A 22,567-nucleotide genomic window follows, 5' to 3' on the forward strand; every position below is an offset into this window, starting at 1 on the left:
ACAAGTTTGGGGACGATCCTGCAGATAGTGCCAAGTCCAACAGTAATACTTTTTCTTTCGGTATTTTGGCAGAATACTGTGAATGATACTAAGGGGTCGATTATGATGCAGGACGGACCCAAGTTAGTCCGGCATCGTAATGGAACTGGAACCGAACAACCTCCAGTTGGCGGTTCCATTCCAGGAATTAGGATACGACTGAATCCCATACTTTGTTATCGGAGCATGCACTCTGACTCTCTGATTGATCCTCCCACCAACTCTTCGGCCGTATATGGGTGCTCACGTCTGCCTCACTTCTGAGGAAGCTGACTGCACGTCATATGAGGATGCCTGCAGCCTAGCGAGTTTCTCCGTCAGGTGTGTCACGGTGAGGTATTAATTTATGTAAGAGTTGGCTGAGAGTTATATTGTGCTAGTGGTGCCAAACTTGTGCACACCTCGCGTGTCATGGTGTTACGCACAACCCTGGGAGAATTAATTGCCCGTTTTGCTGGCTGTATGCTGCACTCTTTCTCCTACGATGCTGTGGCACTGTTATTTTGGTATTATATGAATTCTGTGGGCGTATTTAGCGTTCAGTACATGCACCCTTTGTAGTAATAATTACTTTGGAATTTGGGGTGTCACTGTGATACGCACACCTTATTCTCGATACCATCCTTAAAGACGTTATTGCAAGGGATAATGCCATGAGAATTCCCTGGCTAAAATATATTAAATCGACATTATTTATGCTGGGGAGACCGGAACTTTTTAATGACCCAACCAACATCAGAAGGGAGGATGTCAGATGGATTAAGCAGGCGTTTCTGGAGAGGGCTTGTTTGGATAGAGAAGAGTCGGAATTGAGGAAACCCATGGTAAGGGCACATATAGTTTTAACGACCTCGCCCGCCTTGGAACCATACCTAAAAGTTGTGACTAATCCTCTCCATAGACTCTTACTTACAAAATTTAGGATGAACTTAATCCATTACTCCCTAGGAAATTTCCCTGTGTGGTCAAAACCTGAAGACGGTCCGCCATGTGGATGTGACCAATTTTCAGTTCAAGACACCCTTCACTTTATATTTTTTTGTGGCTTTTATAGTAGTGAAAGGGCAAAATACCTATTCCCTGTCTTGAAAGCGGCGGGTTTTACTCAAATAAGGCCAGCTTTAATCTTCCTCCAAATGTTAGCAGATACTCACACCATGTTTAGTGTTGCTTGCTATCTAACTGCTGCATTTAGATCTAGGAAGAAAAGATTACCCCAGATAGACCTATTTTAACATAAATTTGTTCTTAAATGGAGAATTTTTAATACTTGTAAATAAATTTGTAAATTTTGATACTTTTGTGTAACAACCTGATGAAATGAAGTCATTAAGTAGAAAACTTTTGTAATGAGATCAAGTGATGTTTTAAAAATTGTATTTGTATTGCGCCCTTTTATGATTTTAACAAAAATCGAATAAAGAGTATTTTGACTTTGACTTTGACTTCGATACCAGATTATACCTTACATTTCAACGCCAGTGACACGCACACTATAGAGTACCAATCCTTTGAGGAATCATGCGTGTCAAGGTGATACGCACACCTTAGCCTTTCTTTCTGTCTATTTTGGGCATTTTAACGCAAATCTATATGGTTTACCTTAACTCTTATTATTTATACTTTATTTTCCTGTACTTCATCTCCTTTGGCATTTTACATTGTTCGGGTTCAGCTATGTGTGCCCAAATTCTTTCGCTAACCACTCCCTTGCCATTCCTACCTGGTCCTGGGGAAGCACAAATGAAGAGGCCCGAGTGGAAAGACTATTTTATGAACTTTTTATCAGCAATTGAAAAGGAGGGTTAGGAAGAATTTACTTCCTCACATAAAAAGAACATTTTACTACATACTCTAGGGCCGGAAGGTATACGCATATACCTCCAAATTGAAAAGAAGGTCAGATCTGCAGAGGAAGGGGATGTTTTTGTGAATGCACTGTATGATTTGAATCACTACTACTTACCCATTGTTTGTGTAGCCATCAACAGGTTAAATGTTTTCCAGAGGAAGCAAGAAAAGTCTGAGCTGGTTGAAGACTATGTGTCTGCTATGAAAAAGTTAGTGATTACATGTAAATTTGGTAATTTATATGATTAACTAATTAGAGACCAGGTCATCATGCCCACTAATGACACCAATGTACAGGAAAGACTTTGGGTGAGTGGGGACTCATCACTCAAGGACGTTATAGCACTAGTTAAAAAGAGTGAAATATCTAAAAGGTGTGCTAAGGCAGCTTAGGAGGATGCAGTGGTTTGCAAAGTTTCTAAAGCCAAGAGTTTTAAAACTTCAAGCAGTTTTGACACAAAAAAGAAGCTTGCAGTTGATTGGAAAAGCAGAAATTGTAGTTGCTGTAGGTGTAGTAGCAGAGAGCACCTTGCCAGTGATAAGAACTGCCCTGCAGTTAAAGAGAAATGTTTATTTTGGGGTGTTATGGGCCATTATGACAAGGTGTGTAGGAAGAAGAATATAAGTATGCAGCGGGTTAAACTAGTGGATAACAAGTCATACTCTGTATTGCCTGATGCAGGCCAAGTTGAAGAAGATGAGGGTGTACTATGCATTGAGAGTTCGCAATGCAACTAGGAACAAACCATTGTGCAAGTGGACATTGGAGGGGTAACAATAAGCGTTACTGCAGACTTTGGTTCACCTTTTACTATAGTGAACAATGCAGTATGGGATAGTAAATTTGTGAGGGTAGTAAATAAGCAACTAATTGAAGCTGATATTCATCCTGTCACCTTCACTTGTGAGAAACTACCTATGTGTGGCTATTGTGTATTACCCTTTACATTTAAGAGTAGAATGACAAAGGCCCAACTGTACATATATGAGGTAGGACCTACGGTGTTGGGGTGGTTAGATCAAACAGCCTTGGATATTACTCTAAACCCCAACAGCATGGTGCAAATGACACTGAGTGGGATTTGAAGAACGTGCCCTAAAAACAATACCCAGAAGTGTTTTCGGGAAAGAATGGATCTCTTAAAAACTTTGTCCATAGGATTGTGTCGCATAAAGTAAGGAATATCCCCTTCAGTGTTAGGGATGAAGTTACTAAAGAGTTGAAAGACCTAGGGCCAGATGTAGGTCGCCCAATACCGGTCGGTAACGGCCGAAATTACCGAATTTCGCCCGTTACCGACCGGTATTTGGCATTTGGAATGTAGGTGGCATTGTTATAGGATTCGGTATTTTACCAAATCGTAACTTAAGGAATCGGTAAATTACCGATTTCTTAACATACCGATTCTGTAAATTACCGAATCCGTAATGTAGAGAGCACTCAAGTGAGGGCATTCCTCAGTTAAGTATTTGTTATTTACCACCAACTACAAGTTGGTGGTAAATAAAGAAAACCTTTGAAAAAGCAATTTTTTGCTTTTACAACACTGCGATGTGGCAGACATACATGCCCATAGGGCATGTATGTGTGCCATATGTGCACCCATGCACTATTCAGGGGTGCAACAGGGTGTCAATGTGACACCCTGCCACCCTTGTATGTGTTCCCCATTTACCGAATCGGTATTTACCAATTCAGTAATTCCCATTCATTCCTATGGGTATTTACCGTTTCGGTAAATACCGATTCGGTAAATACCGAATTTTACCGATTCGGTAAAATTTACCAAAAAATGACCTACATACTATTTACCTATTCTTAAATACCGAATCGGTAAAATTCGGTATTTAAGAATCAGTAAATAGTATTTACCTACATCTGGGCCTTAGAGAGCAATGGCATCATAGAGGCCGTGGAATGTGCTAAGTGGATGGCTCCACTGGGGATGTATGTCAGTACAACGCGATCTTTTAGATCGCGGTACTTGACAACGCTGCCATTACAACGCAAGTCGTTACAACGACTTGCGTTGGAGGGCGCAGATTGTGGAATATTATAATTTTATATTGGGGAGGGTTTGTGTGCTGTTCGAAAGGGTCAAGGTTAAGTCAATTGAATCGGGATGGCTTGGAACTACTGTTATAGACGCTTGAACTGTATCTGTTTGATCAAGAGGCTGGGCGGTGTATCACGGGGCCCCCTATTGTCTTTTGAAAGAGTAGCTATACATCCATCTTTTGCGACAGGGGATGTCTGTTTTTGGCGGGGGGGCCAAGGGGCCGGGAACATCGTACGACTATGCCCTCCTCCTTCTTCCTTCCTTTAGGGTTTAGGTTAATGGGGCGACAGGCACGCTGCTAGTGGGGTTAGGCTATAGCCATTGGCAGGGGTGCAGGGTGGGGGGTTGGAGTTATTTTTTTTTTCCTTTTTTATTTTCTATGGCCCTTTTCTTCCTTCCCTTTATTCCTTTAGGATCAGTATGGTTTGTGTTTTAATTTGATTTCATTGTGATCTGGACTTTAGTGCCTATGCCTTTTTAGGTTAGTCGAACTTCTGGGTGGGCAGGCCCTGAGAACTGGCATTCATGAAAATGTATATTGTTTTGTTGTTTATTTTGATTCATACGCATTAACGCCAGAGTCCCACGAATGGCTGTTTCTATATGCATATCCTGTTTCCGTGGCCTGTCCCCCGTATCCTATTGTTAGATTGTATGGCACCTGATCCGCTCATTTAAATAATATAAAATGAAACCTTTATAATATCCTGTGATTTATCAATGCGTTTCAATACAACATCCATCCTGAATTGCTTCCGGACCTCAGGGTTGTCGGCTGAGGAGCTGTGTTGTATCATGATAAATCTGGTTTTACTTCTGTTTAGCGGCCGGCCCCTGTGGTTGTAGGCCCATACTTGTACTTTATGAATGCTACAATAAAGATTTAAAAAAAAAAAAAAGTCTAGTAGGTTGGTGAGGACGGAAGCAACCATTTTTCTGAACCCAAGAGAGTAAGGAAAGTCTTTGCATGTTCTGCTGAATTAGATGATGGCAAGGTTTGGCATTTCAGCAAGCTAGCCAAATGCAACAAAATCTTGTCATGTAAGAGGGGCTGTGGTCGCTCTTCAGGTTTATGGATTTGGGATGAAAATGTTGGCGAAGATGTAAGTATGGAGACCAATTCCAACTTGAAGTGTTGGGAGGACAGTGCCTTGGTGCAAGTTGATGATACACCCCCGGATGGGGTACAAAGGGTGAGTGTGTGCCACCTTTGCCGCTGGGTACACAGAAAGTTTCAGTAATGGAATATGGCGTCTAAGTCACAAGTCTGGGAAGATATATCAAATTGCCTGACAAGTACAATGATTATATTGTCGCTTAATTATTACATTCTTGTACCTGAAAATGTTATCTTGTTTTTTTGTTTCATTTTGTATTGCACCTACTTAAATATTGGTTAGTACAGTATCTTTTTTATGTTTTACTTCAGTTCTAATTCTTTGTATAAAAAGAAGAGATGTGTTATGTTGGTATTCTTCCCGTCGCGCGAGGTTGCTACCGAGCGCGTGGGGAGAATGCCAAGACTAGAACGCTCGGTGGGTGAACCATTGACACTTACAGTTGGTTCTTCGGCTTGACTAGCCTTGCTGCTGCCGTTCTCCCTCTGAGGAAATAAAATACTTGGATTACACAGTTATCAGAGTTGTTTCTCACTAAAGCAATTAAGACCTACCTCGTAATGTCTTCATGTGCTGAACAGCCATTCGCAGGACTGTTAGTTTATCGAGCTTTCTGGACATTGCATTGCATGTTGGTACTAAAGACGCTAGTTCGTCAATGAAGCTGTTCATCTTGTCTCTTCTCCTTTTTTCAATCTGACTGTGTGCTTCCCTAGATGAAACAGAAAGCAGAAACATACATTCACCATTGGTATATTAAGTCACCCTTGAATACCCAGAGTAACTGGGAACAACAAACCTACACAGACTGTTCATACATGTCAAGAATAAAGCCAGTAAGGCTGTCTACACTGGTTTAACCATTTGAAAACATTTCCAACCTGAACTCTGGAAATACAGCCCACGCAATGGCACTTGTTATATTTGGGGGTTAGTTATTTATCACCACTATGGGAAACTATTAGGACTATAGTACAAAGGAACTAAGGGGCAGGGAGCATCTGGATGCATCACATACGCTTGTTTTGCAAAAGGAGTGCTCCACATGCTTCATTGCTGTGAGGGGTATTGCTTGTCAAATGTGCAAATGCAACCACCAGCAGTGTACAGGCCATAATTCAAAAAAGATGCTGTTCCCACAAGAGTCTTTTTCTAAGTCCGAGCCTAGCCAGGGACACCATTGACTAGTTTCATTGGCTTTAATGGCAGTAAGTAAACTGAATACAGAGGACGATTCAGTACTGTAGCTCAGCCACTAAAGTCCCTGAGACTGGCTCAGCCTGTAAGTGCATCAATTATGTATGTGCCTTTTGTGGCCCTACTTTTCACTGATACGATATTCATCATTCCCTGTTCGGCATTACTGACTTATTTCAGGGGGGAATTGTGGTCAAATTGTTTCGCAACATGCTGGGTTCATGTTCCAAAAGTTAATCCCTGCCGAAAACAGGCTTCGTCCTGATGGTCAAATAACCAGCATAGACCTATTCTACAGGGGTGATGCACTACTTGCCACAACTCACCGCTGGAACACATTGCTGGTTGCTCAACATTATCCGGATTTACCAGTATACTACGTAGCAGGACAATGCAAGGACTAGAAGTGTGGTAATACAGCAGAGACAGGGAAACTACAGACACAGTCTGCTGTGTAATATATGCCTTTACCTCCATCACCTAGACATTTCAGTTATTTTCTCATCTCCCATCCTGCACTGCAGTGTCAGAGCGTGTTCCAGCAGGCTCGGTCGTTAGGGGCGTCCTTTGGGTCTGCCGTCAGAGGCTCTGCCCACCAGCCTACGGTGGCCAGTGGCTGCCAATTGAGTGCCAGACACCCATAGCCTTTGTCATGGAGAACTACAGATTGCCTCTGGTCACAGATGATCACCACAGACACATAGCAATGCCATGTGCACGTAATGATGAGTTCAAGGAGTAAATGCTTTCCATTCCCAACAATGGAGTTAAAATTACGGTGTGTACTCTACAGTGGCTGCACTCTTCTAGAGTCAAAAAATAGTAACACCTATGAATTGTCCACGCTCTGCAAAGAAATCCTTGCATCTCTACCTAGATCCGCAACTGAGGATGCCAAGCACTTTCTCTGACCAGTGTCTCTTTGAAAAAGATGCAAAGTTCACAAGGAGCTCGGAAGGGTGGTGTAATTTCAAAGAATGCTTTACAACGTCCCTTGCAGAGACACTTCTTAGAACACAGCCCCTTTATTTTCAAGCACACACTGCCAATAAGTAATATGTTTATTTTCTCAGGCTATATAATACACCCATGATGACACTTTCTCTAGCCCCACGTAAAGGTCATCTCTTTCCTACATTCATACACGCCATTGAACTTTAAGCTGTATGGTCCGGGATCACCCTGCAGGAGCGACACTGCATGTGTTCCCCACTGACCAGGCTGCTGCTGGGTACTTGGATGTGATGGATGGTCAAAGTCCAAGGCACCCTTGACTCTCAAAGGGAAGCTTTGTTGAGCAGTGATCTTCTAGCATGAAGGAGACATGTGAAGACCAACAATAGATACAGAGTAACATAAGATCTCAGTCAAGATGGAATGTTCCGCCAGAACAGCCACTTATTTTAATGAATCCCACTCTATTAACACTTTCGAAACGTGAACAAAGCACAAAATTACCAAATAGAAAGATATCACACAAAACAATATGTAACAACTTATCAACACTGATCATAAAGCATCAACATTGAGAAACCAAGTTACAACCAAAATATATTGATAAGAATCTTTACAATGTTTACACTTCAAAGTTAACACCTCACACAGCCACTACTGAAGCAGACAATCGCCACCAGACACACCTATCGAAAAAGAGGCCTTACTTGCTTGGAAATGTACCTTATTAATATTATTTAGATGATAGGCGTGCATAAATTCAGCTTTATCTGCCTCTGGCATGACCAATTGCTCCACCTACACAAATCCCCTCGCTCTTAAGTAATCCGAGAAATTACTGAAATAGTGTCCTTACTGCCCTTGGACTGAAGAAACTGCTTTTTCATAGAGTGAATACACAAATCTACAGCCACAGGAACAAAGCAGGCCACACCATATGAGCTTACACGATGATGCACAGGCGTCATTAGATGTCGGACCTCTTATAAAAACAAATGTACCTTTGTCAAAATATTAATAGGAGTGGCTACTGGATTCGACCCTATAATTAAACACTCTTTGAGAGTGATGTGCAACACTTCATGAAACGAAATACTTGGTGGGTCTGCTGTTTCACATCTTCTCGGTTTCAATCACATAACAGTTCACAATATTAAAAAGCCACAAAGAGAGGGGTCGCTGGTGCACACTGCACGACCTTCAACACTACGACGTTCAGGGAAAGCAATCTACAGGTACCTAGCACATGGACCAGCACTAATATACACAGCAGACACATGCTTACCTCGCATTTTTGATTCTACCTTGGTCTGTGTATTCGAGTCTAAAAAACAAAAGAAATTGTGGCATCAGCAAAAATATTTACATACTTTAAATACTCCAAGAAAGTAACTCATGGATTGCAGTTTTTAAGCAAATAAATGTAGTGCAAAGTAAACAAAGAGAGCACAACCATATGCAGCAAGTCGTTCCTTTAACAACGAAATTGTTTCCACCCTGTAAAATTGGTGCTCTGCCATGCTTCAGTACACTGCTCTCTCAAAATAATTCAGGAAGCCCAGTTTGGTTGCCAAATTTATTGTAGTTGCAAATTAAGGGGAAGTAGCTACGGCCATGTGACACTCGGGTGCTCCACTTCTCATTTAGATAACCTACACTTATCTACTGAATGCTTAAATTGTGCACCCATCCCTTAGTTCTTGCAGCACTAGGAAATGACTACAGATAAGACAGAAGTCAACTAAGTCAACATTAAACATTTTTACCAAAAAGCCCTGCCTTTTTAGGTTTTTCAGAGTTACTCTTAGCTGGGTTGTCAAAGATTGTGTCAAAACAAAAAACATACAGATGGAGCTGGTGGGTCAGTTCAAGTCAACCATTCAATGATGCGCGTCCCTGCCTCTCCCTGCAGGTCAGCAACTGACTGCCCATCTAGGGAGAGCATCACCCGCAGTGCACAGATGGCGAACTGTCCATGTACTACAATTGAGACCTTGCAGGCCAGGTCTCCTTCGAATGGAGCAAGCAACGCCAGATTTCTCTCAACACACCTGGGTCTCCTCAGCATGGTGCAGCAGAGTGGAGCTCGTGCCCTATCGCACAGTATCAAAGATGGTCTTGAATGCAGCCAGGCAATCGCCAATGGCTGAGAATAATCCCAGCATTTCAGCATCCCCTTGGGGTTTGTTGCAGTAGACACCGTAAATGGAACTGGTACACCCTGACATGGGTCCCATGCTCACTCTGCCACAGGATTAAAACCGAGACGAGCATTAGAAGTGTAGCTATTACGTTTTCCATTATGCATGCTTGACATTATTGTGTGCATATGCGTGACATCTGCATGGCTTATATGTACAACCGTCACTTAAGTGTATTTAGGATTATTAAATGATGTTGAAAAACTGAACATGCTGTTAGGCTCACTAAGTGATGGGACAAATCAGAACACGCATAAAGATAGCAACTATTGATACTGTGTCGGTATTCTCATTACAATCAAGCTGATCCAGGCATTATGCTTGCCCTGGCATAATAATGCGAATTCTTGCCTTTTCAAAACTTTATGTCCACTACTGTCTGAAGCTTCAGACTATAATACTGGTGCAACACTTCTTGAACCATCCATCCATTCACGCATTTACCAAGCAATACACTGACTTAATCAATCGTGCAATCATTCATGAACCAGCTCACCTATTAATTATCTGTGCACTCAGTAACTCCTTCATTCATTAAAAAAATAGCTTTTTCTCATTCATCCACTTCCACAATCCCATTCATCCACTTCCACAATCACACATGCGAAGTTATCAATAAATTAATTGAGCTACGCAAGTTGACTTTGCCTGTGGGCGACTCTAGATGATTAGCTATTAGTCTCACCTTCAAAGACGGAGCACAATACCAAAACTTACCCACTTGTATTTTTGTACAAGACAGGCTAAAGACTAATCCTTTTTGTTTTAAAGTACACTCTCTGTGACAAAATCTACCACTTTACATTAAGACCCTTTGCTTTGCACTAGAGGAACATGCTTTTAGGAACCCGCTGCATACAATTTGTTTAAGTGATCTTTTACAAAAACAGCACAGTTAATCGAAGTAGATCCAGAACCAAGAGGCCAACATTTCTGGGAAATTCTCTTTATTGGAACTGAAATTGGTGAAAAAATTAACCATCATGCCACACAAGGGTTCCAGTTCCAGATTGTAACAGGATTACAGCAATTATGACCAGTATACAGTACATACTTGAGACTCTTCTCGTTTATCCCATAAAAGGCTCCAATGACAAGTTTGAGATCCAACAATCCCCAAGAGACCGGACTTGAAAGCCAAGTTAGATAAATTAGCTGTAGTTGGATTAATAGCCTTTATTGCTCTTGGGAATCATTTGCCTAAGGAACCCTGGACCATACGTACTATCGCATTTTCCCCATGGACACAGAATGGGAAATACTGTTTGAAATATAAGACCCCCTATATCTTATTCCATGAGTATAGGACGAACTCCTATGTTGCGATTGCAACTGCGACTTTGCCTTAATGCCTTCTGTATGACATTGGGTTGTTGGTGGACTGGGGAGTGAGACCTGATCAAGCATGGAGCACAATTCTTGTCAGGGCGAGGCACCCGCATACCCAAAAATTAACCTGTGCTTAAGCTCCTGGTAGCTTGGCACAAAGGAGTCAGGCTTAACTTGGAGGCAATGTGTAAAGTATTTGTATAACACTTCAAACAGTAACACAGTGAAAACACACCACAAAAGAAGCCCACAAGAGGGTTAGAAAAAACATAATTTAATACAGAAATCAAGACTAGAACTAAACAAATACAATTAGTTGAACCTAAGATATTGGTTTGTAAAGTTTTTTTAGAGAAAATAGGGCCAAAAGGCGTAAAGCAGCAAGTGTGGACATCTGGTCATGCTGGACTGGGAGAAATGCAAAAAAACAACAGTTGATGGACAGAATGCAGAACAATGTCATACATTCACCCCAGTACAGAGATCTGGGTCTAAATCCACTGTTTGTTTGCTCACCATGCCATTCCAGTTTGAACCCAGCCATATGCAAATCAGTCTTGATCCTGTGACCCATGGGAACAGTGCAGCCCGAATTGCCAAGCCGGGTCCTCCCTGGACTGGAAACAAGTATCCTAGGACCAGTTTTGGGCTTTCAGCCCTCATCAAAACACACAAGATGATGGATGAAATGTTGCACAATGGCAAAACACTCACCCCCAGTCACAGATCTGGGTTTAATCCATCGTTATTTTACTCACCAAGCCACCCCAGTTCAGACATGGCCATATGCACATCAGTTCTGACACTGTGCCTCATGGGAACAGTCCAGCCCGAACTGCTAAGCCATGTCTTCCCTGGACCGGAATCAAGCATTCTAGGACCGTTTCTGGCTATCAGCCGTCCTCAGCCAGGATAGCTTGACTCCAGTGGCCTTGTGAGCACAGGACCCACGTCTGGACATACCCTTCCCACATAGGGTGAAAAGCAAAACACACAAGATGATGGATGGAATGTTGCACAATGGCAAAACACTCACCCCCAGTCACAGATTTGGGTTTAATCCATCCTTATTTTGCTCACCAAGCCACCCCAGTTCAGACATGGCCATATGCAAATCAGTCTTGACAATGTGCCTCATGGGAACAGTCCAGCCCGAACTGCCAAGCCATGTCTTCCCTGGACCGGAATCAAGCATCCTAGGACTGGTTTCTGTCTATGAGCCGTCTTCAGCCAGGATAGCTTGACTCCAGTGGCTTTGTGAGCATGGGACCCACGTCTGGGCATACCCTTCCCACATAGGGTGAAAAGCAAAACACACAATTCTTGTCAGGGTGAGGCACACACATACCCAGAAATTAAGGTTTAACTTGGAGGCAATGTGTAAAGTATTTGTATAACACTTCAAACAGTAACATAGTGAAAACACACCACAAAAGAAGCCCACAAGAGGGTTAGAAAAACATAATTTAATACAGAAATCAGGACCAGAACGAAACAAATACAATTAGTAGTACCTAAGATATTGGTTTGTAAGGTTTTTTTGAGAAAATAGTGCCAAAAGGCGTAAAGCAGCAACTGTGGATATCTGGTCATGCTGGACTGGGAGAAATGCAAAAAAACAACTGTTGATGGACAGAATGCAGAACGATGTTATACGTTCACCCCAGGACAGAGATCTGGGTCTAAATCCATTGTTTGTTTGCTCACCATGCCATTCCAGTTTGAACCCAGCCATATGCAAATCAGTCTTGATCCTGTGCCCCATGGGAACAGTCCAGCCCGAACTGCCAAGCCGGGTCCTCCCTGGACTGGAAACATGCCCTCATCAGCCAGGATAGCTTGATTCCAGTGGCATGGAGAGCACGGGTCTCACGTCTGAGCATAGCAGTCCCACTTGCGGTGACAAATGCAAAAACAACAGTTGATGGACCGAATGCAGAACAATGTCATCCATTTACCCCAGTACAGAGATCTGGGCCTAAATCCATAGTTCTTTTGCTCACCATGCCATTCCAGTTTGAACCCAGCCATATGCAAATCAGTCTTGACCCTGTGCCCCATGCTTGTTTCCAGTCCAGGGAAGACATGGCTTGGCAGTTCGGGCTGGACTGATCCCACGAGGCATAGGGTCAGACTGATTTGCATATTGCCATGTCTGAACTGGGGTGTTGGAGTGAGCTAAACAATGATGATGATGGATTAAACCCAGATAAGTTGACTGGGGGTTAGTGTTTGATTTGCTCAAACGCTCCGTCCATCATCCCCTTTGGTATTGCTTTGGACGGGGTGAAAGTCACAAGCTCAGGACAACCCCAATGGAGCGGGTGCCAGCTACTGGAACCCAGTTAGGCCTACTGAACAGAGTTCCTTAAATCCTGGCTTGCGGACCATTGCATGGATCTGCATCAAAGATGAGTTGCGCAGCAGCAGCGATGCGTCAGTTCCGAGATGTGTCAAGGCTGCCATGTGAGGTCCTGTTTTATCAACGGTGCCGTTAACGGTGCTTACAATGCAAAGACCAGCGGCAGGGATGTGGTGCGCAGTCGGGGCGATGCGTCAATTCTGGAGAGCTGTGCAGCAGCGACGGGGAGTCCCTCGTTAAGGCTATTGTCAACGAGAGATGGGAGTGCCTGCGCCGAGGATGCGTCGCAAAGAGGTGGCTCTGAAGGCGATGCGGGCTGTGGCCGCGCTGCGGGTCTTTGCAATGGTTTCGATCCTTACAGGGGCACAGATGAGTCTGTTCTGCTCAGGTTTGCGCTGCACATCAGAGCTAATGCATCAGTCCTGCTAGGTCCACAGACACAGGCAAAGCACCTAAAGCCTTCTTCCAGTGGTCCAGGTCTGTGGTGGCACAACCTGGCAGGGTAGACTCACAGATGGCAGAGTCCAGGTGCACATGCAAGGTTATGGAAGCCTGTTATATCCCTGAGACTTCAGATCAGGAGGCCAGCCAAAAATCCCTTGGAGTCATTCTGGGATCTGGGTTTAAGTGATACAGGTCCAGTCGTTCTTAGCCAGGCAAGAGGGCAGCAAGTCAGCACAGCAAAGTAGGTTTCCAGCAGAGGGCAGTCCACAAGAGTGCCAGTCCTTCAGCAGCGCAGCAGTCCTTCTTCCTGGAAGAATATCCACAGTTACAGGAGTGTACTGAATTGGTGGTGCATGAGGTCCATCTTTTATACCCTGATGCCCTGGTTCTGGAAGGTGGGAGAAGCTTCTAAACAGTAGTTTTGAAGTGTAAGGAATTCCCTGCCTCCCTTATCTTGGCTCCCATCTGGCTGAAGTGGCAATGCAGGGTCATTAGACCTTTGTGTGAAGGCAGAGCAGAGCCTATTCAGTTTCAAGTGGGGCTGTGCTCAGCTCTACCTCCCCATCCTGCCAGTTGATAACCCATTCAGGCACACCTAATCCCTCTACTGTGTGAATGTCTGGGAGATCACCTGTCACATACACCCAGCCATGTGACCAAAGTCAGGCTACAGGTACCAGATGGCTAAGGCAAGAAAATGCCAACTTTCTAAAAGTGCGATTTTCAGGACTGCAATTTAAAATACGACTTCACCATAAGTTACGATATTAAATTGGGAGTCCACAGACACCAAAACATGAACTGGTTATCTCTTCCTGTTTGGAAACTGCACTTATAACATGTAATAAGGCACCTTCAATGTTATCCTGGGAGAGATAGGTCTTGCAGTAGTAAAACACTAATTTAAGCATTTTTGTACATGTCCTCTTTTTAAATACATTACACCCTGCCTTCTGGGCTGTTCAGGGCCACCCTACGGGTGGCTTATATGTATTAAAAAGGAAGGCTTTGGTTTGGAAAAATGTATATTTTGTCAGGTCAGAATGGCAGTTTAAACCTACACACATTGGCTCTGCAATGACAGGCCTGAGAAATATTTCAAGCACTAGTTAAGTGGATGGCACAATCAGTACTGCAGGACCACTAGTAGCCTGTAATTCACTGGTCCTGGGGACATGGAGTGCCACTTTACTAGGAACTTAGTAGTAAATTAAATATGCTGATTGGGCATAAGCCAATCTAACAATTTTAAAGGAGAGAGCACAAGCACTATACCACTGGTTAGAAGGAGTAAATGCCCGAGTACTAATACCAGCAAAACAAGGTAGAAAAATGTGGAGGGTAAAGGCAAATATTTTGAGGGCGACCCTGCAGAGAGGGCCAGGTCCAACACCATCAAAATTAATTGTGCTTCAAGGTCTTATCACTTGTATAGAGGTTGCTAATATGAAAGAAACTCTGGCTTAGGTCCCTTCGTAAAGACAAATGTAATTAATTTTCCTAAATGAAAACTTGTAATGCTATTTCTATTCAGAGAAGGATTTCTCCAGAAACGTTTTAGCAACTGTCCCACTGGAATCTGGCTGATTATTGCAACAGTCGAATAGAACGCCTTTTCAAAAGGAAGAAAGCTACCAACAATTTGATCACGGAGAAAGTTAGAAGAGATAGCAATAGCCGTACACCTATTGTGTTTTCCATTCATCGGACTACTAACAGCCCCTGTAAAATTTGAAGGGGCGTCTCAGATGACACACATACCCTTTACATGAACATTAGATGAAAACTCTGTTGCTGCACTATGCTAAAACTGCGGACCAAAAAAATCAGGAATAAATTCATGCCAATAATACATTGCGTGCCAGTATTTTTGTGTAATCCTTGCTCGAACCGAGTGCCTTATTTGTATTGTAAAAAAAGCACCTTGGCCTGAAGCTTTTTATGAAGCTGCCACCCACTTCCATCATTGGTCCCGGTCACTGCCTGCATGTACTGCGTCTAAAGACTTTGGTGCTCTCATTTTCCTCTCCAGCTAGTTGTTCTTTTGGGGAAGTGGGCATCCAGGGTGTGTGTAAATGGGTGTTTCAAACTGTAGAATAGAACTGTGCCTAATATGTAAACCAAAATGAGTAAGATTTTCAGAGTAACAGGTACATTCATGGGGAGCAACATCCTCAATGATTGTACATTTTCAAAGAAATATACAAGTCACAATTACCATGGGGCATATTATCAAGAACGGTGATAATGGGCTTGATAATATGCCCTTGTGTATTCCCATAGCAGCCCAGGTTAACACCAGAACCTGGGCTGCTATGTGAATTCACAAGGATATATTATCAAGCCCCTTATCGCCGTTTTAGCTGCAGTTTCCTGCCGTTAAAACAGCGATAATTTTATTGAAGTTCTTGATAATATGCCCCCATATTCCTAAATATTTATTAGAAATGTTCCTAAGTGGCATGGACATTTGAAGATAAGTGATTTTGATCAGTGATTATCTGGTAACACTGGAGTGAAGTCGGGCGCAAGGAATTTCTTTGGATCACTAGATTCTGTATGCAATGTCTAGTGATGGACTTGTGGTCTGACAAGCCCCATTATGCATGGGGATCAAACAATATAAAATTAAAGGAGACATTTTGGTTGGTCGGAGAACAATATTGACCAGGTATAGATGAGAATGATCAATGAAAATCAGTGAAAAACTGAAGAATGAAATCAGGAAGCATTAGTAGTGTCATTTTGTAGCCCCAAAGAAATGTCTCACAACCGTGAAGCCCGTGTTGGCTTTAATGATTTTTTTTAACAATGCTTGTACACTGATGATCAATCTCAGAAGCCCAGCATCTGGGATACAACATCATGTAATATCAGCGCTTATAGGAATGGCTGTATAAGTGTTACATTTTGAATGCTAATCAAAAGAGGATACAGTTATACATATTTTTCTAATAAATATTTGGATATATGGTGAGTGTGACTGTATATATATGGTGCGATTTGCAAATATTAGTAGGGTTACAGACCATGCGGGAGGTACCAAGAGCAGGGCCATTGTCATCAAATTTCCTAAATAAAATAAGTGTTGGGGCCTAACGTCTTAGGAAGGCACTCTCACAGCCAGGGTGAGGGTTGCTCACCTCAACCACACGCTGCCAGGATGAGCGCCAGCCACTGGTGTTAGCACCAGGCCATCATGCAAGTTGTGGTGCTGCGGAGGAAGGCCATTGATGGATAAATGTAATAAATCTGTCAGACTGCTTTATGGTTCGCGAGTTGAAAAATAATGTTCCTTGGCTGACCTAGAAGACATCGTGTTCTTCTCTTACATTTCGTCTTTATTCAAAGTGTCAGTATGTTAGGGGCCAGCTGATGAATGACAGAGCATCAAAAGTCAAGCTACAGATAAATGTCACTGTAGTGGCGGTAGTAACATGCTGCAAATAAAGCACAGTTATATTCTGCTTGCAAACATTTCTTAAGGCTTCTAGTTACTTTATACTTGAAGGCTCCGCCGTCTGGAGAATGAGGGTAGAAAACAAAGGTTCACACAGCTTGTTCTATATTGTGCTGTTTGTGGAAGGTCTTGAGAAAGAGCTAGTAATGTTACCTTCTTACTTAATAAAAAAGTCTTTCTTTATACGCTTTGGCTCGTGAATAAAGACGTGCTTACTGAAGAACATCTTTGAAAGTATCACAAGGCTAGCTTTAAAATGAGCACTGGCAATGCAAATAGATCTGACTTATAACTGAAAGTCCTCTTTTACGCCTCAAGATATAAGTATTCTGTCACTCAACCTTGCACTCAAACATCCATTCATCCACCCACTGACTCCTTCTTGCTTTCATCCAGTCACCCACCCACAATAAAACATACACCAACCCAACAAACATATGCAAGAATAAAAGAAAAAAGAAAAATGCTATCATGTGAACTTGGTGGGGATGTGGCTGTAATTGAGAATAAGTAAAACATTTAACATAGCAGTGAGCAATTAAAAATGAAATGGTATTGTGAAGAGCGATTAAATGCTGTACTGATCCAAGATGGTCCATATGTTGCTTGTGAATGTGGCGGTCACCTTGGAATGGGTAAAACTTGCTAGATTATGGGCAACACCTTTCAAGATGCTCTCCTGGTTTAAAAACAGGGGCGATGAGGGATGCAGTGCACTTCAGAATAAATGAATAGTAAGCAAATGATCCATTACCATTTTCTAGGGAGCTACAAGGCACTTCCCAAAAAAAAAAAAAAGTAAAAGTGAAGGAAACAAAAAATGGGTGCCTATAAAAGGAGAAAATGCTAAACTAAAGTGACTAGTGCACACTCCTTTGCAATAAGGTACAATCAGTTTCATGCAGATGTGCACATGTGACCATGCAAAATGTTGTCTCAAAGAGTACAAAAAGACCAATGGCTGAAAAGGGATAGCCTTTTGCCCGATGCTTTAAGCCAAAAGAACAAATGATGGACATAATTCTGAACAATGTCATACATTCACCCCAGTACAGATCTCTGGGCCTAAATCCATCGCTTTTTTGCTTCCTATTGCCATTCCAGTTTAGACTTAGCCATATTCAAATCAGTCTTGACCCTATTCCCCATGGGAATAGTCCAGCCCGAACTACCAAGCCAGGTCCTCCCTGCACTGGAAACAAGCATCATAGGACAGGTTTCAGGGTTTCATCCCTCATCAGCCAGGCTAGCTTAATTCCAGTGGAATGGAGAGCACAGGACCCACATCGGGGCATACCCATCTCACTCAGGGCGATAAATGCAAAATGAACAAATGATGGACAGAATGCTAAATAATGCCACACATCTACCCCAGTACATAGAACTAGGCCTAAATCCATTCTTTATTTGCTCCCCATTCCATTCAAGTTTAGACCCAGCCATATACAAATCAGTCTTGACCCTGTTCTCCATGAGAACAGTTCAGCCCGAAGTGCCAAGCCAGGTATTCCCCTGGACTGAAAACAAGCATCCTAGGACCGGTTTTAGGGTTTCACCCCTCATCAGCCAGGCTACCTTGACACGGGACACACGTCTGGCCATACCCTTCCCACACGGGGTGACAAATGCAAACAGAACAAATGATGGACGGAATTGCGAACAATGTCATACATTCACCCCAGTACAGAGATGCTATAAGTCTTCATGGGCGGAAACAGAATGTGAAAGACATTTAAACAGACCAATGGCTGAAGAGGCCTGACCCAAAGTAAGTTTTGTAAATTTTAAGTCTGACCTTCAAGACAGCTTTTTCTGTCTCGCCAAGCTACTGTTTCTAAAAACAGTACTACAAAATACACATCGATAGAGGGAGGTATCGTATGTGGACTTCATTCATTGGTCCTTTAAACTGTTATAATTCGATTCACCTTACCACAGCATCCCGCATGGTGCGATGGATCAGCCCACCTTACCTACAGGCTAACTTCACTTTGAGTGACTGCACAAAACCTTTGCACATTGTTCACATCCACCTAAGATAGTTCCTTTTATTTCAGTGGCAAATCTGGTTCACAGTGTGCTTTACTTTAGTTATTTGTTATATTAACTTTAAATATCGGCTATTTATATTGCCTCCATATCAAAAAATTAAAGTTGGCCACAATTTTAGTGCTTGGTTATGTGATGATTTATTCTTGTATCCTTCACAAATAATATTAAATTAAATGGTGAAACTGAAAGTTGGTATTGAATAAACATCACTAGTAAAGTGGCCACATCAGGGAATGTTTTTCATTTTACAATTATTGCAAGCGTGCGACTGCCACATTAAGATTACTATATGTTTTTTACCTTTCATTTTGTGACATATGCTTGCAATAAAAAATAACTATTGCGCCAAGAGCAATACATTATATTACACACATGTATAAAATAATACTTGGCAAATTAATATAAAACCCCTCTCAAGATGCTACACAAGAATGACCAAAATAAATATTCTCCCCCCTGGGATTGTCAAAAGGGAGGGGGGCAACAAAGGCAAAACTCCCTTAAAGACCTACTGTCTTTAACATATATTTTTCACGGTAAATAAGTCAGCCCTTCTGCCTTTGTCATGGGTTTTTAGTAATAAACAAAAAAGACATAATGCATCCGGCATAACATTTTTCAATTAAGCATTAAAGTACGTAGCCTTCATTACTGACTTGTAACCATAACGCACACTAGCTTACCATACTAAGCATAAACTTTGTCACCAGGCATATATACATTCAAACCTTCATAAAATAAGATTTTTCAAGTAGCTTGCATACACAAGTTGCTGCTCGCGGAGCTGAAAGATTGGGATGCCAACATAGGCCGGAATAAACTGGAATGCCAACATAGGCTTGAGACATATATCCTGAAAAATTGTGGCCTACAATAACAGGAGAAATACGGATATAAGGATAAAGAGAATTGTAATGTAGCTGGTTCGCAAGTCCCATGAGACCCAATAGAGCGTTCGCAGTTGGACATGACCAGCCTTAGATGATCGAATATTTAATTAAGCCCTAAAGAAGTCTCTTGTGAGGAGATGAAACGTGTTGGCTACTTGAAAAATCTGATTTTATGAAGATTTGAATGAAGAAGTTTTCTAAAAAAAATATAAAGAATTTGAGGATGAATTGTGTGCAACCCATATCTTAAAAAGATGTATGTCACATGTATAGGGAAGTAAAATTGTATATGCTGGTCACTCTTGTGCAACATCTGACATATGGCCTCACTGGCTTGTAAACATAACCAATTCAGGCCTCTAGTATTGAGCATAAGCTTCTCAACAAGGCAGTGGAAGCACACATTGTCTGCCCAATCAAATGCTGAAGTTAAGGTAATCAACATATAGGAAGATCAGAAGCCTCTCCAAAGTAGCGCTTCTTAAAGCTATTGTGATTACATAAGGTATGGTGAGAGATGTGCTGTCAAGCCAGCTCATAAATAAATGGGGAACTAGAGTTTGTGATGTAGGTAGATCGTCAAGCCTTGTTTTGCTTTTTTTCTTGCATTCTGCTGCTTGTATTTCTGCAACAGAGCACTAGAAATACAAGACAAACAGAACTTGGTGTGCTACTAACATCACACCTAGATCAATGCGAGAGTTTACTATTACTATCATATACTGTAAAAAATATCATGATGTAGTTTTCTATAACATGAACATAACGTGCATTTGTAACCCAGAAGGGTTTCTGGCGCAGAATAACATATGCTTATTGTCACCCGACTTAATGGTACTCACTTTATCGACCATAAAAGGATGAAAGGCTAAATGGACCGCCCAGGATTTGAACCATGAGGTCAAACACAGGCCCATACAGCAGACACATTAGTCCACTAAGCCGCCGTACCTGGTGCATTGAAACTTTTAACTCCTACAAAGAAATAAGAGTCTAGGCTGGGAACTTGATAAAATACTATTTCTGAGCTCTTAATTTAACTTGTCTCGTTTCAGGAACAGTGCCAGCACTCTTGTCATTTATTTTCAACAGATTGGTTTCCTCACCAATTCTGCTACCCGTTGGGCAGCTGCTTCGTGCGTGACTGCTGCTGTAAGGAGCAGAATGGTTGGTGGCATACTTTTCTAGTGGAGTCCTCTGGCACAGTAGGCAGGATAGGTAGGGCACAGAAGAGGAGATATGGCAAAGGGAGCCAGGGAGGGAGGCTTAAAAGTACTGCTTGAATCAAACCTAGACTGTAACTAGACTATCACGTCCCAGCCAGTCCAACGAGATTCATCCAAATGGAGGCTCCGGTTTGGAACCAAGCCAAATCACTGTGACATCATGTAGTAAAGAAAGATACACAGTCCAGCTGTATAGTTAGATAATCCTTTATTGTAGATTCCTTCTAGGATAGATGAGTAGGAGAAGATAGGAAGTATAGGTAAAGCCCCACCAGAAGCAGGCTCCAAGCAGCTCAGCCTGAGTTGATCGGGGAATGTTTAGTATGTAACCACGTTAGGATTGTTGGAATGCTATGTATGTAACCACGTTAGGAATGCCGGCTATGTATTGTGGTTGGAGTGTGGGTTACCGAGGATTGGATCAGCTGTGTCAGTTGATGATCGTGATCCAAGGGAACGTACTGCTCTGCGCTGTGGCTGAAGATCTTGTTTCCAATAAATAAGATTTGAGTTTTAATCCAACCTGGTTTCACCGGATTTCATCTTGTTACAGTTGACTAACCGACACTATGAGCCAGAGAGTCACCCAGGCATTCTATTATGTCATGTCATGTCATGTCATGGGCATTCTATTCAGTGGAGTAACAGTAGAGAAGTAGGTTACTACACATCCTCTTTCCTTAGGGAAAGACAACAGAATAGAGAGAAAGATAGGCAAGATACCTCAAATATAACATTTGCTTGAAAGTACAGAATGAGATACAGAAATATAATAATGTACGACATGAGGTATCATTAGCATGAGCAGAAATACAATGAGATGCTAAACGTTACTACTACATGCCTCATCCCCCTCCCTTACAGAAACAGCATGGTTTAAGTGAATAAAGACCAATGCAATAAAGAAAGGTGGTCACGCTCACAACCTCCCCATACATGGGGACACGACACGGTAAGCACCCTGGTAAACAAAGATGAGCATAGACACAGACCTTTGGGAAAGATACTTCAGGGGTAAAATTCTCTCTAGACAACCAGAAGAGTGTAAGCCACAAAGCAAAAATTCCCTAGAGAAAAACGCTCTGAAAAAACCCCAAAAGTTCCCCTGGTAAAGACATAATGACACTGAAAATATGATAAAACTCCTCACTCAAAGACCTACCAACATGAAACCCTTGGCCACGAGTTCCAAGCAGGTAAACTTCGACAGGAGAATAGTGTCAAAATGAAAAGATGTCTAAACAATCTCCACCACAAATTATGAACAACGTAGGGTACTAACCCTGTGTAATAATACAACCTCCCCTAAATAGGGTACACCCAGGATACTGACCCTGAAAAACTGAACCACCAGATATTGGAAAGAGCACAGATTATTAACCCT

General features: G+C 42.2%; 1 protein-coding gene across 2 annotated transcripts in view; it reads right to left on the reverse strand.

The window, feature by feature from the left end:
* The window catches only part of BMAL1 (basic helix-loop-helix ARNT like 1), a 415,934-nt gene that overhangs the window by 319,552 nt on the left and 73,815 nt on the right, over positions 1-22,567 (reverse strand). For both annotated transcript variants that reach the window (XM_086955926.1, XM_086955924.1), the window contains exons 5-6: positions 8,505-8,543; positions 5,623-5,780 (exon numbers count right to left, since the gene is read on the reverse strand). In XM_086955926.1, coding sequence (XP_086812052.1) covers positions 5,623-5,780; positions 8,505-8,543 — 197 coding nt within the window. The remainder of the gene's footprint in view (positions 1-5,622; positions 5,781-8,504; positions 8,544-22,567) is intronic.

This window comes from Lissotriton vulgaris, chromosome 2_1 (genome assembly GCF_964263255.1).
Source record: "Lissotriton vulgaris chromosome 2_1, aLisVul1.2, whole genome shotgun sequence".
Taxonomy (NCBI): domain Eukaryota; kingdom Metazoa; phylum Chordata; class Amphibia; order Caudata; family Salamandridae; genus Lissotriton; species Lissotriton vulgaris.